The sequence below is a fragment of the Nomascus leucogenys genome, chromosome 13 (assembly GCF_006542625.1).
Source record: "Nomascus leucogenys isolate Asia chromosome 13, Asia_NLE_v1, whole genome shotgun sequence".
NCBI lineage: Eukaryota > Metazoa > Chordata > Mammalia > Primates > Hylobatidae > Nomascus > Nomascus leucogenys.
In genome coordinates, this window is record NC_044393.1 from 26,237,512 (window position 1) to 26,256,689 (window position 19,178).

At 38.9% G+C, this 19,178-nt stretch overlaps 1 protein-coding gene across 1 annotated transcript in view; it reads right to left on the reverse strand.

The window, feature by feature from the left end:
• CTNNBL1 (catenin beta like 1) overlaps positions 1 to 19,178 on the reverse strand; it is a 177,844-nt gene that overhangs the window by 68,822 nt on the left and 89,844 nt on the right. Inside the window, exon 11 of the mRNA XM_030825692.1 lies at positions 310 to 491. Coding sequence (XP_030681552.1) covers positions 310 to 491 — 182 coding nt within the window. The remainder of the gene's footprint in view (positions 1 to 309; positions 492 to 19,178) is intronic.

Here is a 19,178-nt window from a genome sequence, read left to right on the forward strand (position 1 = left end):
GGGTCTTCCATCAGAGAGACACCTTGCTACAAATTATAGTGAAGAAAACAAAACCCTCACACACAGACTTATTAACAGTCCAGAAGGAAATGGAACGACCAGGATTCAAACAAGCAGAGAACTGGTGCAACAAAGGCTATCAGTGACCTGGGGTCTCTTTTTCATTCATGAAAAATAAGAAAATAGTAAGAAAAAGGTAGCACTCTTCCTCTCTATCACCCAAACACGTCAGAATTTTTCAAAGTAGTTCACATTTCCCTATTTCTCCTAATGCACCTAAATTAGGCTGACTCCTCCAGTGAACCCTACCTTCATGTTCCTTCTCAGTGGTTCCCACTTTCTTGATCTTCCTGGGAGATTTCATAAAGAGGGGAAAGATGGTTCGTAAGCCAAGAATGTCAACAAACTTATGGCAGTTGTCTGTGCCTTCGGGGCCAATCATGGCATGGTCCAGCACTTTCAGGGCACTGCTCCGGGAGATCTTCTTTTCCCTGTGAACAAAAGAGGTTTCAGATAAGGTATTTCATGGGGAAATTATAGTGCTTAAAAAAAAAAGGGTATTTGCTGCCGTACACATTATATATCTAAATGGAAATATTACATACTTGTTAACAATTAGGAGAAGACGTCTACAATAGGGTGGACAAATTCTTACAGTCAGAATGATAAACACAAAAGGCAATACTCAAAATTCTTTATGAAGCATTACCACAATTACACATGAAAAATGTACATTAAAAGTGATTGGAAAGAAAGAGATTAAAATTAGATTATTTCAGGGTATTGAGATTATAGACATTTCATTATTCTTTTTTCTTTCTTTTTAACAGCTTTATTGAGACAATTCACATACTATACAATTTCTACCACTTAAAATGTACAACTCAAGGGGTTTTAGAATATTCACAGATATGTCAGCTACCACCACAGTCAATTATAAAACATTTTCATTACCCTGAGAAGAAACTACATACTCTTATCACCCCCTACCCTCTTCATCCCATCCTGGCCCTAAGCAACCACTGATCTATGTTCTGTCTTATAGATTTGCCTATTCTAGACATTTCATGTAAGTAGATACCATATATTATGTGTTCTCTTATGACTGGCTTCTTTCACTTGGCAATGTTTTCAAGGTTCATCCACGTTGTAGCATGTATCAGTACTTCATTCCTTTTTATTGCTGAGTAACACATGCCACAATTGGTCCATTTATCAGTTGAAGGACATTTGGTTTGTTTCCACCCTTTGGCTATTATGAATAATGCTGCTATCAACATTGTTTCCTTAGTTTCATTTTTGGATTGCTCATTGCAAGTGTATAGAAATACAACTGGTTTTATTTCCTGCAACCTTGCTAAACTCGTTTGCTAGTTCTAATAATCTTTTAGTAGATTCCTTAGGATTTTCTATATACATTATGTTATCTGCAAACGGATAGTTTTACTTCTTCCTTTCTAATATAGATGCTTCTTATTTCATTTTATTGCCTAATTGCCCTGGCTAGAACCTCCAGGACAATGCCCAATAGCAGTGATGAGGGTGAAAATCCTGGTCCTTGTCTTAGGTGGAAAACATCCACTCTTTCACCATGAAGTATGATGTCAGTTATGGGTTTTTGTAGAAGCTCTTTATCAATGGTTGAAGAAGTTCTCTTCTATTCCTAGTTGAACTATTGGTATGAAAGAATGTTGGGTTGTGTCAGATGCTTTTTCTGCATCTTATTTTTCCTTTTTCTATACCTCAGTTTCTCATTTTTCCATAATGAACATATAGAATTAAAAAAGATAAACTATTTTCAAGAAAAAAAATAAAGGTGTTTTTCCCTCTTGAAGCAAAAGGTCATAGAATAATAGTGCCACTGGCTGCTATTCTTGCAGATACTTCCCTAGGGAGCATAATTTTTCTACAATCTTATATTATTTTTTTAAATACTCTAAAGTAGAGAGAAGCAAGTCAGTCATTTCCTATCTTGCTACAGCTGGTAAATAAACCAACCAAACCAATACGCAATATTTACTGGGCACCTACTTAGCACTGTGGTAGACACAAGAGAAAACAGTAAGAAATGGGTTCTGCTTCCAAAAAAAAAGCTAAATCTGGGGAGACCAAAGTAATATAAAAGGATCAGAGAAAAGTATAAATCAGCATATAATTTTCCCCATGTATTATTCAATCTACAAATATTTACTGGATAACTCTCACATGATTGGGAAAGATTGCGTCCCAGTTCTCAAGCAATTTACATTCTCATGGCAGGAGACAAAGAGAAATTGAGATACCTGATAATGGTTAGTGTCAAGGAAGTAAAACAAGGCCATGTGAAGGAATGACTGGCCTGGATCTCTTAGATTCAGTTATTAAGGAAAGCCTCCTAAGGAGTAACATTGTGTTGAGAACTGAGTGATAAAATGAATCAGTCATGTAAATTTTAGGGGCAAAACAACATTCAAGACAGGAGGAACAGCAAACACAGAGGTCCTGAAATAGAAATGAGCTGTAGATAGGCGACTGGTGTGTTTGAGGTACACCAAGGAGCAGAGTGTTCCTAGCTTTGATCAGGGATGGAAACATGGGCTGTATCAAAGGCCACAAGGCATCCAAGTGAAGAAGTGATTCCAGGAGTAAAGTGGATGCAATTCAACATGTTGGTTCTGAGACTGTCATGTGTTACATTAAAGTGAGAGAGACAAATTACATGTATTTGGGAGAGTGTGGGGAAAGAATATATAATATATATGTAAATATTTAAAATAAATGAACAAATAACTAGGTAACAAAATGATAAGTTAAGTACAGTGGGCACACAAGCAGGGAATACTTTAGTTAGAGGAAGGAGACAGTTTCTGAAGAGATTCCAGTCTGTTAAAAAAGCAAAATAAACGGCCACCAGATTCCACCATCAGGAAGCCACTAGCAACCTTCCAGAAAGCAGTGGTAGGGCAGAAGTGGAGTGAAAAGTAAAAGGAGGTGAGAAAGTAAGAGGGGTGAGTGTAGGTTACGCCTTAGTAAAGCCTGGAGGAGGAACCCCAAGAGAGGGAAGCCGGGTCAAGATTTTTTTAAACTACTATTTTTAAGAAAAGCCAATGGTGATGAGGAGACCAAAGATAAACAAGGGAGAAATAAACAGCTGGAGAGAGGTGACTGGTCTTGCAAGAGAAGGAAGTACTCATCAAAAACAGGGTAATAACCCAGAGCCTTTCATCCAATTTCTCGTGTGAAAGCCGAAGAAAAGGAATCAGAAATAATATCCCCTTTGGACAGTCTTTTGTAGACACAACACTATTAAAACACTGCACTATTAAAAGTGCTACTGGTCACAAAGAGTGCTATCCTGGGTCAGACTAACCAGCCAGGACTGGGTCCCAGTAGTGGAGGAAAGGAGAGTAGGTACAAAGCTTGCTGACAGTGCCCCTTGGAGCTACAGGCCATCCTGGTTTACTTAGGACTGTTCCACTGAAAGTAACACAGCCCAGGACTCCTCAGTCCTGGGCAAAGAGACAGAGCTGGCCATCCTACTTCATGCTAACCTATTCCTATCTTTATTGTCCTTGTGGATCAATCAAACAATACAAAGATTCACAAATGCCCGTCAATCCAACTACTGAGTTTCAAAGAAAAAAAGGCATATACTATTGAGCATATGTCTTTATGCAGCAGGCATTATGCTAGCTGCTAGGAATTATAAGGTCCTTGTCTTTAAGCAATTTAAGAAGAGGTAAATAAAAATGCTTTCAAAAGTCTGAAGCAATGGAAATTAAGTCCAAGATGATGAGAGGAGGAGATAATTTGCCTTATCTGGGAGAAGTCAGTGAAGGTGTCAAATGGCAGGTGACTTCTGCACCGAGTCTAAGGAATGAGTATTTGCCAGGCAGAGAAGGAAGAGCAAGGACACTGTTGGGAGCGGTGGGTGTACAGCACGTGCAAAGGTGTGTGCAGCCTGTAGGAGCACGCCAGCCAGGGATCTAGAGGTAGTTCTGAATGGCCAGTGGTGGAAGATGACTGAGGAAAGGTGGTGAGGAACACGGTCATGACAGGCTCCACACGTGCTGTCAGGGAACCCAGGCTCCATCCTGTAGATGTCGAAAAGGCGTGAGAATTTCAAACAAGGGAGGGCCCTGGACAGATACATTTCAGAAGGCTTAATCTGGCAGCAGTGTGAAGAAGCAATGGGAATGACAGCGCTTGGGGGTAAGGGAGGACAATTAGGAGACTCTGGCAACAACGAAAATGAGAAATGACCAAAGGTTCTGACTACGGCAATGGTATGAAAAAGGCCTATTTGAGAGAAGCATGAAATCTTAAATATGAGGAGCCAGGTAAACAAGGCTCCAAATTCAGTAGGAAGGGATTTTTTGTATTAAAATGAAAATTCTAACAGAAACTTGTTTTCACTGCAGCTGGACTTTAGCATGTTACAAGCTTGAATTTACAAAGGTCGTGACTAGGGCAGATAACCATGTGAGCAAAATTTAGGAAACTGAGATATAATATCTGTATTGTTTAGTCACTCAGGAAAAGGCCTCTTGAAATGAATGGCGGTTATAAAATAGGGCACCTTCAGTTACCATTCAGCATACACTCAAACCATTTCACAAATAACACAGAACTGTTTGAAATACAATTCAAAAGACTCTGGTGTAGCCAAGCCTCTCTTTTTTTTTCCTGCCTAAGCAAATTCAACAAACAAAAGATTTCAAAAGTAAAATCCTTCTTCAGGTAGGCAGTGTAAGACATGTTTAGAGGGGGCAGTAATTGCATATTGATCACCACTTAGGCAAGCAGCATGGAGGTGAACTTTGGAATATTCACTGGGCTTGAGTTCAGGCTTTTACCAGTCAATAGCTGTTTGGCCTGACTTTCTTGGGTTGACTTTATTTGAAATATTTATTCTACTGGAAGACAAGTAGTTTATCTTAGTCTTGTCTGGGTTCATCAGGCTGTCGATCACGCTAGGACCAATGTGAACGCTAGCCTCTATAAAACTGGGGGGCTTGTGGGAAACGGCGAAGAGTCATCCACTGCTCCCTATTCTGCTAACAGTGAGCCTTCTGATGTGGGAGAAAACGTTTTCTGTTGTAGTTTTAATTAGCTTATTCTTCTTTATTATGCAAAAACACTTTTGCTATAAACACAGATTCTGAGTATGATTTTCTTTGTTCATTTGTTCCCTCATGAAATATTTATGAGGTACCTGGCAGGTGCCAGATATTAAGTCCAGGATGCAGAGACAAGGCACAGCTCATTGCTCCCAAGGAGTCTGGTCCACAGGGGAGACAGACATGCAGAGAATGGGCAGACTGAGAAAAGCTAAGTCCTATGGTGGAGGTATATACAAAGCAGAGAGTGAACGCAGGAAGGAGGGCTGACCATGTCTGAGTCAGGGAGGACTCACAAAGGAGATGATGCCTGAACCAAGCTTCAGGGGATGTTTTTCTTGGATACGCAAAGAGGTGGAGGGTATTTCATGCAGAAGGAAACAAGAGCACATGCAAAGACAGGCGTAAGCATGGGACATTCAGGGAAGTGGAGCATGGTACTGCTAGAATATAAAGAGTAAGAAGAGGGGCAGCAGCAAAATAGAAGACAGGCTGACTTTTGTGTATAAGAAAGATTATGCTTGCTACAGTGTGTTGGACAGTAATGGGGATGGGGGAGCAGAAGGAAGCGAGAAACAATATTAGAGGCAGAAAGACTGGTAGGAAAGGTGGGGATACAAAGGGTTGAGTTCTGATTGAACCTGAGATGCCTGTGGAACATGGCAGTGATGTCCAGCTTGAACTTCTATGTCTGAAGTCCAATAATGAAGTCACCAATAGGGAAAATTTTGAAAGAGTCATCAAATCTATGTGCATTAATTAATCCATGGTGTGAGTAAGATTACCCTGGGAGGGTACAGAAAGTATTCAGAACAGAAGACTAGGACCTTGAAGGAAACTTATTTGAAGGACAAATGAAAGAGGTAAAATCCTCTCGTTTCCTGGACAAGGGAGACTGAATAAAAAAAAAAAAAAAAAAAAAAAAGCAACAAGGTGTTCTTTAAAATATTCTGCGAACCATAAACTAATCCTGGCAAGAAATCTGGATAATGCCACATGAGATCATATTTTGTTTGTTTTACAATGTACATGATAAAGTTCACTTGCATTAGAGTCTGAAATATAAAACCACTTTACAGGATCCAGGATTTCTATGAATTAGACAGTAAGATCAATAGGAAGACAGCCAGAGGGTGGGGTGGGTGGAAAAAGAAAAACAGAAACAAAAAATAAATAAATAATAAATACGACCACAGGCAATTTCAAGTTACTAATATGATGTCACTAAATGCAGTGATAGGAAGAGATGTGCACCATCAGCTCTCATGAACCCATATGAGCCGGTTCCAACACATCACCACTCATATCACCCCCACCGCCCACCGCCCACCACAGACCTCACACTTGGCCATGTGACTGTGCACGGCCAATAAACCGTGAATGTAAGTAACATGTGCACTTCAGAGGGGAAGTTTTAAGATTTATTGCATTATGCGGTCTCTTCCCTCTACCATGAGACAGGCACGTACCATGAAGCACTGCTCCTTCAGCCTAAGTCCTGAAATAAAGAAGGTGTAGAGCTGAGCTTCTGATGGCCAGTGATGCATGAACCATGAGTGAAAAATAAACACCTATCATTGAAAGTCCTTGAAATTTTGGGCTTGTTATTCTAACAAATAACCATGTTATGACTGAGGCCTAATATATGATAGAGCAAAGTTGCTAAATATAAGATCAATACACAAAAGTTAATTGCATTACTATCCACCAGGAATAAAGAATAAGAAAATGTAGTTTAAAAAGTGTCATATACTGCTGGACTTCCACTCTGGGCCAAAATGGGGTAACAAGGACTGGATTTACATCCTCCCTAACCCTGAAAGTTAAAAAAAAAAAAAAAAGATGAACAAAACAATGGTTTTTATAGACACTTGACATCAGGATAACACATGCAATGAGCCCAGCTGACTGCCTGGAGAGTTTCCAGGCCTCGGAGAAGGGAGGAGACAGAGCTAGGAGTCCGGGCAGACCAATGCAGCTAGAGTTCACAGGGCAGAGGAGCACAGCAGGGAGCTGCACAGAGATCTGCAGAGGCCCCTTCTAGTCTCCAGTACTGACAAGCGCAAGCATGTGAGGAAACTAATCACTGCCGCAGAGAGAAGCTGCCTAAGAGAAGTAGGAAAAGACAATCCCAGAGCTCACAGAGGGCCAGGAATAGTTAGTATTCCCACCAGTTACGGTAGAAAAATCTTATTAATTCACAGTGCACCTGGCGGAGTACTAAGATGGGTAGTGCTTCAGTAGCGAGGCATTATTAGCCAAAGACTAATCTGGTCCTGCCTAACAGAGCTTAAAAGTCAGTCTCAAAAGAACCAAACTATCTCCAAGTAACTTTGTATTTTAGAATAAAGCTCCAGAATATTTACAGAAATACCCCTCCAAAAAAAAAAAAAAATTCAACATCTAACAAGGTAAAATTCACAATATTTGAATTTCCATAAAAAATTACTAGGGATTCAAAGAAGGAACATATAACCCACAGAGAGGAGAAAAAAAATCAGTAAAAATAACACAGGTGACAGAATTAGAAGACAAAGACAGTAAAAGCATAATTATAACTACAATTGATACGTAAAATGAAGAAGGTCGAGAAAAGCTTCAGCATGTTAACTAAAAACACAGAAGAAAAGACCAAACTGAGCAGCTACAGAGGAAAAATACAGTAGATGAGATTAACACTGCAGAAGAAACAAAAGACTGAGCTTGAGGACATAATGACAGAAACTGTCCAAAATAAAACACAAAGCAAAAAGAATACAGGAGAAAATGAACAAATCATCAGTGAACTGTGGTTGGAAAATTTCAAATAGCCTAATATACATGGAATCCTATTTTATAATACACAATTTATAATTATATCATATACATATTATTATACGCCCTTAAACGTGGATGGGGGCAGGAAAAATGTTTGAAAACTCTAACTGTCCAACTGGGCAACATGGGAAAACCATATTTCTACTAAAGATATTTTTAAAAATTAGCTGGGCACAGTGGTGCATGCCTGTGTAGTCCCAGCTAATTGGAAGGCTAAGGTGGGAGGATCATTTGCGCCCAAGAGGTAGAGGAGGAGGCAGAGGCTTCAGTGAGCTAAGACTGCATCACTGCACACCAGCCTGGGCAACAGAGTGGGACCTTGTCTCAAAAAAAAAAAAAAAAAAATTATAACTGAAAAATTTCCACTTGTGATGAAAACTATAAACCCAGAGACCCAAGAAGCTCAACAAACCTCAAACGCCAGAGACGTGAAAAAAACTACACCAAGGCACATCATCAACTCAAAACCAATGATAAAGAGAATATCCTAAAGACAGCCAGAAAAAAGGGACAAATTATAAATAGAGTAACACATATATGAATGATGGGAGACTTCTCATTGAAAACCAAGAAAGCCAGAAGCCAGTGGAACAACTGAGAGTACTGAAAGGAAAAAAACAAAAAAACTCCCAGAAAAACCCTATCAACTTAGAAAGCTATACCTGGTGAAAATATATTTCAAAGATGAAGGCAGTCAGGCACGGTGGCTCACGCCTGTAATCCCAGCATTTTGGGAGACTGAGGCAGGAAGATCACTTGAAGCCAGGAGTTCAAGACCGCCCTGGCCAACATGGCAAGACCCTGTCTCTACTTAAAGTATAAAAAAAAAAAAAAAAAATTAGCCAGGCATGGTGGTGGGTACCTGTAATCCCAGCTACTCAAGAAGCTGAGGTAGAAGAATCGCTTGAACCTGGGAGGAAGAGGTTGTAGTGAGCCAAGATCGCACCACTGCACTCCAGCTTGAGTGATAGAGCGAGACTATCTCAAAAAAACACAAACAAAAAGAAAAACAAATAGCCAGGGGTGCATGCCTGTAATCCCAGCTACTCAGGAGGCTGAGGCCCAGGAATCGCTTGAACCCGGGAGGTGGAGGTTGCAGTGAGCTGAGATTGTGCCACTGCACTCCAGCCTGGGTGACAGAGCAAGACTGTGTCTCAAAAGAAAAGAAAAGAGAAGATGAAGGCAAATATTTTTTCAGTCATACACAGCTGACAGAAGTCATCACCAATAGACCAGCGCTACCGGATATGTTAAAGGAAGTCATTTAGGCAGAAGGAAACTGACCCCGGATGGAAATCTGGATCTACACAAAGGAATGAAGAGCAAGGAAAATGGCAAATAAGTGGGCGAATATAAAAGACTTTTTATTTTCAAAAATCTCTTTTAAAAAGATAACTGACCAGTTGGCCGGGTGTGGTGGCTCATGCCTGTAATCCCAGCAGTTTGGGAGGCTAAGGCAGGTGGATTACAAGGTCAGGAGTTCAAGACCCGTCTGGCCAATATGGTGAAATCCTGTCTCTACTAAAAATACAAAAATTAGCTGGGCGTGGTGGTGCACGCCTGTAGTCCCAGCTACTCGGGAGGCTGAGGCAGGAGAATTGCTTGAACCCTGAAGGCAGAGGTTGCAGTGAGCTGGGATCGCGCCACTGCACTCCAGCCTGGGAAACAGAGTGAGACTCTGCCTCAAAAAAAGATAACTGACCACTTGACCCCTTAAACAAAAATAACAATAATGTATAACAGGGCTAATAACATTTTGAAATAAAAATGAATGACAATAGAAGCATAAAAACCTGGAGTGAGAAATAGAAGTTCACTCCTATAAGGTTTTACCTCACAGGTGTGTGGATGCACTTCTGGTGCCTTTTTTTGGATTAGGCCCACTCTTATGGTCTCATTTAACCTTAATTACCTTCTTAAAGGCCCTATCTCCAAATTCAACAAATGAATTTTGGTGGGCAGAGGGTCACAGTTTAGTTCATAACAGAAGGTAAAAGATACCATGCGTTAGCACTAATTAAGAGAAAGCTGTAGTGGCTATATTAATATAAAATAAAGTAGATTTCAGATCAAAGAACATTACCAGGGATAAAGAAAGTTATTTTCATAATAATAAAAGGGTTGATTAAACAAAAGAACATATAATCCTAAAAGTTTAAGCAGCTAAAAGAACTCAAAATACATGAAGCAAAAGCTGATAGAACTGAAAGGAAAAATAGACATATCCAGAATTATAGTCAGAGGTTTCAATATTGTTCTCTCAATAATCGATAGAATAAGACAGGAAATCTGTAAGAATATAGACGATTTGAACAACATGATCAGCAACTTAACCTATTTGACATTTATAAAGCATTCCACCCAACAACAGTGAATACATATTCAGGTATGCAATATTTAGCAACGTAAGAATGTATTCTGGGCCAAAAACAAGTCTTAATAAATTTTGACAGGTTCAAATCAAAGTATGTTCTCTGACCACAATGAATGATATGAAAGTAGAAATCAGTGACAGAAAGATACTCAGAAAATTCCCAAATACTTGGAAACTAAACAACATACTTCTAAATAACTCATTGGTCAAAGATGAATCAGAAGAGAAATTAGTATTTTGAACTGAATAAAGATAAAAATACAGCATATCAAAATCCATATGACACAGCTAAAGTAGCAATTAGAGGGAAATTTATAGCAGTAAACACCTACAGGTTGAGCATCCCTTATCCAAAATGCTTAGAACAAGTAGTGTTCCAAATTTTGATTTTTTTTCCAGTTTTGCAATATTTGCATTATACTGGTTGAGCATCCCTAATCAGAAAATCTAAAATTCAAAATGCTCCAACGAGCATTTCCTTTGAAGATCATGTTGATGTTCAAAAAGTTTCAGACTTTGGAGCAGTTTGTAGGAAAAAGAATAGCAAATTAAACACTGAGTAATGTAAAGAAAAGAAATAATGAAGATTAAAAGCCCAGCATCATGGTGCGTTCCTATAGTCCCAGCTACTTAGGAGGCTGAGGCAGGAGGATCTTTTGAGCCCAGGAGTTAGAGGTCAGCCTGGGCAATGTAGCGAGAACCCATCTCAAACACACACACACAAACACATAGAGAGAAAGAGAGGGAAAAAAAATACTGACCACAGCAGAAATCAATGAAATTGGAAACAGAAAAACAATGAAAACAAAAACTGATATTTTGAGATCAATAAAACTGATAAACCTCTAGCCACACTGATCAGGAAAAAAAAGGCACAGATTACCAACATCAAAAATAAGAAAGAGCACATCAAATACAGATTCTACTGATTTTAAAAGGATAATAAGAGAATATTTATGAACATCTTTTTGCCAGTAAGTTTGACAACAGACAAAATGAATAAATGTCTTCAATGACACCAACAGAAAAAGACTACTGGAACAAATAAAAAATCATACTTCATCAAAACTGAAAAATTTTCAAAAGACTGTTATGAAAAGCAAGACACGAACTGGGAGAAAATATCTGTAAAATGTGTAGGTCTTACATGATATAAATCAGTGTTCTCCAACCTTTTTGGCACCAGGGACCAGTTTAGTGGAAGACAGTTTTTCCACAGGGGCAGGGGATGATTTCAGGATGAAACTGTTCCATCTCAGATCATAAGGCATTAGATTCTCATAAGGGGTGCACAACTTAGATCCCTCGCACGCGCAGTTCACAATGGGATTTGCACTCCTATGAGAATCTAATGCCACTGCTGACCTTACTGGAGGCAGAGCTCAGGCAGCAATGCTCATTCACCTGCCACTCACCTTCTGCTGTGCATTCTGGGGGTGAGGGGGTAACCTCTGATATAAATCATATAATACATAAAGAACTATTAAAATTCAATAAGACAAATAACCCCTTACCCCCAAAATGGGCAAAAGATTTGAAGAGATACCACCAAAAAAGATACATGGATGGCAAATTTGGACATGAAGAACACCTGACATCATTAGTCATGAGGGAAAAGCAAATTAAAACTATGGCTAAGACGAAAAAGACTGACTATACTGCTCCATGTGGAGCAACTGGAACTCTCACACACTGCTGTGGAATTTTAAAATGCTATAACCATTTTGTAAACAGTATGGCAGTACCTTAAAAAGTTAACTGCATACCTAACATATGACCCAGCAATTTAACTAAGTATTTACCTAAGAGCAATTTAAAATGTCTGCCCAAAGATTTGCACATGAAAGCTCACTGCAGAATTATTCAATAAGAGCAAAAAACTGAAAACCCAAATATACTTCAACAAGTGAATAAACAAACTGCAATATATCCATATAATGGAATGCTACTCAGCAGTGAAAAAGGAACTAATTATTGATACACAACATGGACGAATCTCAAAATAATTACAGTGAGTGAAATAGGTCAGACAAAAAAAGAATATACTGTATGACTCCATTTACATAAAATTCTAGAAAATGCAAACTAATACATAATGGACAGAAGGCAAATCAATGGTTGCCTGAAGACACTGAGGTAGGGGGAGAGGATTACAAAGGGGCACAAAGAAACATCTGGGTGTGACAAATATGTTCACTGTCATGCTTGCAGTGGGGGTATGATGGGTCTATACATATTGCAAAACTCGCCAAATTGTATACTTTAAATATGTGCAATTTAAACTACACTGGAATGATGAATAGCTATGAGGTCTGATAGCAGGGCTCAGACAGGCCTTACACCACTTCCTGCCAGGTAATCTTGATTCAGTTTATCTACCTTCTTTGCCACAGCACTTTCCCGTTTATTAAAAGGTAACAACAGCCTGGAGGACTGTTGGAAGGATTACTTTGTGTTTTGGAGTATTTTTCTGGTTACTAGAGAACAGGTGCAAACTACTATTATCCATCTAAGAGGGAATGGTAATATTAAGCTTGAAGAGGAAAGAGAATGCTCCTTGTTAGACAAACAAGCAAGATCTGTGTGTGCAGCTTGGAACACAACCTGTATACGGCCCCATCAAGAAGCACAGCTGACTTCTAAAAGATTTCCATTATTATTTTGCTTTTGCACTTGAATCCTGGGAGACTGGAGGTTAGAAGAAAAGACTCTAGCTCTTGAAAAACTGTAAAGGATGATGAGAATAAAATGCAATATTGTTTGGACCTTCAGATGCTCATTAGGAACAAAAGCAAAGTAGAGTAAGGAAAAGAACAAGGGAATAAAAATCCAAAGTTCCCTAGGCTGGCCCATCTATATGCTTTGCCACAAGCTCACAGTCCAGAATTGGGCCTGCAAAAACTTACTCTGCACATATTATACCATTGCCATTTTATTTGTTTTCTTTATCAGAGACATTTTTCTTTAGGGTAAGGAAAATCTTATTGAAAACCTTGGAACAACAACAACAACCAAAAAAAACTGGTGGTTCCTAGAGCAGATGTGGCTGTGTATCCTCCTATTTCTCTTTTTGCCTTTACAGTTAATAACCAAGATGGGTTCACTGTATTTATGCTACATAACCCAAAGCTGCATTTGTACACATCCCCTGGGATCACAGTGGTCTCTTCTCTTTCTAACTGGAACAGGGTTTTACAGCAGAAGTAATAAGCTTCATGTCAACATTTTCAAGGAAACTGACAATATAATTCTTTTGTCTCCCACTGGCTCTGTTGCTCCTTACAGAACACTGAAGTATTCTGATACAAGGACATACTGTTAAAAAGTGCTTTGTGGTGGCAAGAAGCAAATGATTTAGAGTGTAGGCTATAATTAAACCTGATATATTGGAATCTTCTATTTGTAGCAACCATCTTACCAAAGAGAGGTATCTGTAATGAAGAAACGGAAGTGGCAAACCAGTCTCCCTCCAGGGACAATGAGGGCATTGTTACAGTTCCCTCCTCATTTCCTGGCTAATTCTAAAATGGCCACCCCAAGTAAGTATAATTTTGTCTTATTTTTGTGGATTGGAACCTCTGAATCTGATCACTTTGTTAAATAGCACAATAAATTGTGACCTTTCTGAATTTTATTTTACTCTCAATCACAGACTATAAAACTACCACTTGGTTCATGTTCATATGTTAATTCTTCTGCTGCTCGCTGAAGACCATCCAAACATCCTTACTGTAGCCTAACTGTTGACTATCAAACTGAAAGAAGGAGGCTGAGCTGCCCGATGCACAAAGGAACATTTCCTTCTACATTAGAGACTCTGGTCCTCTCTGCCTTTCAGTACACAGATGTCCACTGCTTGAGAGGTTCTGCGTCTTCCACCCTTACCTCATCTTTTCTTTTCATTTATCAAAACACTAATATGAGCAAATGAGAAATTCATTTTCTTTTTTTTGATTCCTGTACTCTAAGATGGCTACCCGCTGCTTTCTTCACAGCACGAGTTCCACTTTTAAACATCACCTCAACAATCTTTTCTTCTTTTCCAAGATGTCTTCATCTGTCCTTTGGCAAAGAGAGAAAAACAAGAAAGCTTTTCTTCTTATTGATTCTGTCAAGCACTGTGAAATCCAGATAGTCTGAACATAGGAATGGAGAGAAGTCACCTGGGTGACAGGGGAAACTAGAGAAGAGAGGGCTGTGAGGTAAGGGCGAGCAGGTATTAGTGCTTCACAAACAGCTCCTGGAAACGAAAGCTCAGAGACTACAAATCTGCATGAAGGACTTCTTTGAACCTTGAGAAGAAAGGTGATAAGAACTGAAAACCTAATATAACCCTAAATACCTGGGAGGATAACAGAAGAAGAGAGTTGAGAGGCAAAGGAGAATAAGCTCATTTGTGGAGCTTGTGCAGCTTCTGTTCTGAAGCCCAGCATGGGCACAGGCCAAACAGGGCAGCAAGCCCAGGACTCGAGTGGACTCCTAGCCTCCCCTGAGCCTCAGATCAGGATTACAACCACACTATGGCCCCATTTTGTGCTCTCCATGCACTGAAAAATTTGACAGGGAAAACAGAACGAAATATGTTCAGGCAAGAGACTGCGTTCTCGGCAACAGCCTTTTTAACTCCTCTTTCTTGGGGTCTATGAACAGGGTTTGCCAAAAATTCTTTGGGCCAATGATCCTAAACAGCACAATGTTTCTCATTAATTTAGAAAATGTCCACAGAAAACCAAAGGTGTATCTTTTGCTAGGTACTGGAGACACAAAGAGGAAGAAGACTCTTTCTCTACTCTGAAAAGTATTACAGTACAATTGAAGACACAGCCGTACAACTTACCATGCATGGTGCGGAAAGTGCTCCGACAGAGGAAGCAAAGGATGCTAGCACCCAACCTTCAAAACTTAGGGGTGGGGATGTAAGGACAGACGTGGGGGAAGTGACATGGAAGAAAATGGCTGCTTAGAGAAGTTTAAGCCTAAACATCAAAGGTGAGTCATCAAAATAATAATAATAACAAAATGTGTCAAGGGATCTAAAACAGTTTGGTTTAGAGAGTGGAATGTAAATGTGCAGAAAGGAAAGAGAGAGATGGCAGTAGGAGGAGGAGGCAGAGGCCAGATCCCGAAGGGACTAGAAACAATTTCAAACGTTCATAGACAAATAAAGCCACATTTCTAAAAAACTAAAGGTAATCACTAATAGAAAGAATAGTATTTTCCAAATCTCCACAGAAGAAGGAAAATAATGGAAGTGAAAAAAGATAAGACAAAACACAATAAAACCACCAAGGAAACCATAAAACAAAATAAACAGGAAAAGGGCTAAACATAATTACAATAAAATCAAATAGTTAAATTCATCTACCAAGAGACAAACTTTCACACTGGATTAAAAAACACAGTTATGTGTCTTTAACAAGAGTTACATGTAACACAAAATGACATAAAAAGTAAAGGTGTGTGGCAGCAGGTGCCTATAGTCTCAGCTACTTGGAAGGATCATCATATCCCAAGACTTCAACGCTGTAGTGCACTGTGATTGCCTCCTGTGAACAGCCACTGCACTTCAGCCTGGGCAACATAGTGGAATCCTGTCTCTTAAAAAAAAAAATGCTAAAGATATGGGAAGGATCAGAAGAAACAGAAAAAAAAAATCCACAACCATAGTTAGAGACTAAACAAATTAGGGGATAAAAAGGACAGAAAAGAACGAAATATGTTTATAAAGTTGACTTATGATATAATTATAGTACTTTATACCCTAGAAACACAAATTCTATTCAAATGTTCACGGAATATTTATAAAAACTACCCAAGTATAAGGCCGCAAACAAAATCTCAAATTCAGAAATGCATTTTACAGCCTCTATTTTCTGTTAATGTAATAAGAAAAATAAGACTTAATCACCTGGGAATAGAGAATAAAACTAAGCAATATTAACAGGAAATTTTTTAACCTGAAATTTTTTTATTTTTAAATAAGAGAATTATTTTTAAAGCATTAAGCATTTAACTCAGACACTTGGAAGAAGGGCAACAGAATAAATAAAAAAGTAGAAAAAAGAACTAAAGGCAGGGGGAAAGGTATGCAAATATACAAAATGCTATAAGCATTGTAGACAACAACAACAAAAAATATATATATACACACACACATATGCATATTTATATCACACATATATGCATATATATATGTACACACAGACACACACACATATGCATATTTATATCAAAATCAAGAGTTGGTTCTCTAAAAAAAAGATGCCCTCCAAAAAAACAAATCCAATTGGTGCCAGCTCAGTCGCAATAGAGTAAAGCATCAGGTAGATTTCTAAGGTTCCCAACTCCAGGCTCTGGCTCTCAGATGGCATCTCTAGAGCTGCCTGGAGCTGGGGGGAACTTGCTGTCCTGAAGGGAAGGACACAAGCCTGGCTGGACTTGCCACCTGTTAACTGTAGAGCCTTTGGGCCATAAATGAACACAGGCAGCAGCCAGGCAGTGGTCAATATGAGCCTTGGGTGAAACCAAGTGCTGTGCTGGCTTCAGGAATGACCCAGCACAGTCCCAGTGGTGGCCACAGTGGTGCTTGCTTGTGTCACCCCTCCCCCAGCACCAGGCAGCTCAGCACAGAGAGAGAGAGAGAGAGAGAGAGAGAGAGAGAGAGAGAGAGAGACTCCATGTGTTTGGGGAAAAGTCAGGGAAGAGAACAAGAGTTTCTGCCTAGTAATCCAGGGAATTCTCTTCGATTTTACCCAACACCACCAAGGTGGTACCTCTACAAGTCTACAAGGGCCAGAGCGTTACTGAGCTTGGGGTGCCCCCTAATGCAGACACAGCTGCAGTGACCAAAGACTTAAATCACAACACCCAAGACTCTCTAAATACCTGGAAAGCCTTCCCAAGAAGGATGAATACAAACAAGCCCAGACTGCAAAGACTACAATAAATACCTAACTCTTCAATGCCTAGACACCGACAAAGATCCATAAGCATCAAGACCGTCCAAGAAAACATGACCTCACCAAATGAACTAAATAAGAGACCAGTGAACAATGCCAGCAAGACAGAGATATGTGAGCTTTCAGATAAAAAATTCAAAATAGCTGTTTTGAGGAAGCTTTATGAAATTTGAGATAACACAGAAGGAACGCAGAATCCTATTACATTTTACGGATATTGAAATAGTTAAAAAGAATCAAGCAGAAAAATGCAACATACTGAAGAATGCATCAGAGTCTCTTAACAGCAGAACTGATAAAGGAGAAGAAAGAATTAGTAAGTTTGAAGACAGGCTATTTGAAAATACAGTCAAAGACAAAAGAAAAAAAGAATAAGAAAGAATGAAGCACACCTACAAGATCTAGACAATAGCCTCAAAAGGGCAAATCAAATAGTTATTGGCCTTAAAAAGGAGATAGAGATACTGGGGTAGAAAGTCTATTCCAAGGGATAATCAGAGAGAACTTCCTAAACTTAGAGAAAGATATCAATATTCAAGAATAAAAGGTTACAGAACCCCACCAAGCAGATTTAACCCAAAGAAGACTACCTCAAAGCATTTAATAACCAAACTCCCAAATGTCAAGGATAAACAAAGGATGCTAAAAGCAGCAAGAGAAAAGAAACAATATATACAATGGAGTTCCAACATGTCTGGCAGCAGACTTCTCAGTGGAAACCTTACAGGCCAGGGAAGAGTGGCATGACATATTTAAAGGGGAAGAGCGGCCTGACATATTTAAAGTGCTGAAGGAACTATATTTTACCCTAGAATAGTATATCCAGTGAAAATATCCTTCAAACGTGAGGGAGAAATAAAGACTTTCCCAGACAAACAAAAGCTGAGGGATTTCATCAACACCAGACCCATCCTACAAGAAATGCTAAAGGTAGCTCTTCAATCTGAAAGAAAAAGATGCCAGTGAGCAATAAGAAATCATCTGAAGGTACAAAACTCACTGGTAACCATAAGTACACAGAAAAACACAGAATATTATAACACTGTAATTGTGGTGTATAAACTACGCATACCTTGAGCAGAAAGACTAAAAGATGAACCTATTAAAATAATTACAACAACTTTTCAAGACATAGACTGTATAATAAGATATAAACAGAAACAACAAAAAGTTAAAAAGTGGAGGGGTGAAGTTGAAGTGTAGAGTTTTTATTAGTTTTCTCTTTGCTTGTCAGTTTGTTTCTGCAATCAGTGTTAAGCCTGTCATCAGTTTAAAATAATGGGTTATTAAATAGTATTTGCAAGCCTCATGGTAATGTCAAGTCAAGAGACATGCAACAGATACACAAACAATAAAATGCAAGAAATTAAAACACACCATATGAGAAAATCACCTTCACAAAGAGAAGGAAAGACCACAAAACAACCAGAAAACAAATAACAAAACGGCAGGAGTAAGTCCTTACTTATCAACAATAATATGGAATATAAATGGATGAAACTCTCCAATCACAAGATACAGAGTGGCTGAATGGATTAAAAACAATGGGACTCAACAATCCATTGCCTACAAGAAACACACTTCACCTATAAAGACACATATAGGCTTAAAATAAAAGGATGGAAAAAGATATTCTATGCAAATGAAAACCAAAAAAGAGCAAGAGGAACTGGACTTAAATCAGACAAAATAGATAGCAAGACAAAAATTAGACAAAGAGACAAAGAAGGTCATTATATAACGGTAAAGGGGCCCATTCAGCAAAAGAATATAACAATTGTAAATATATATGCACCCAACACTGGAGCACCCAGATAGATAAAGCAAATATTATTAGAGCTAAAGGGAGAGAGAGAGCCCAATAAAATAAAAGCTGGAGACTTCAACACTCCACTTTCAGCACTAGATCAAACATCCAGACAGAAAATC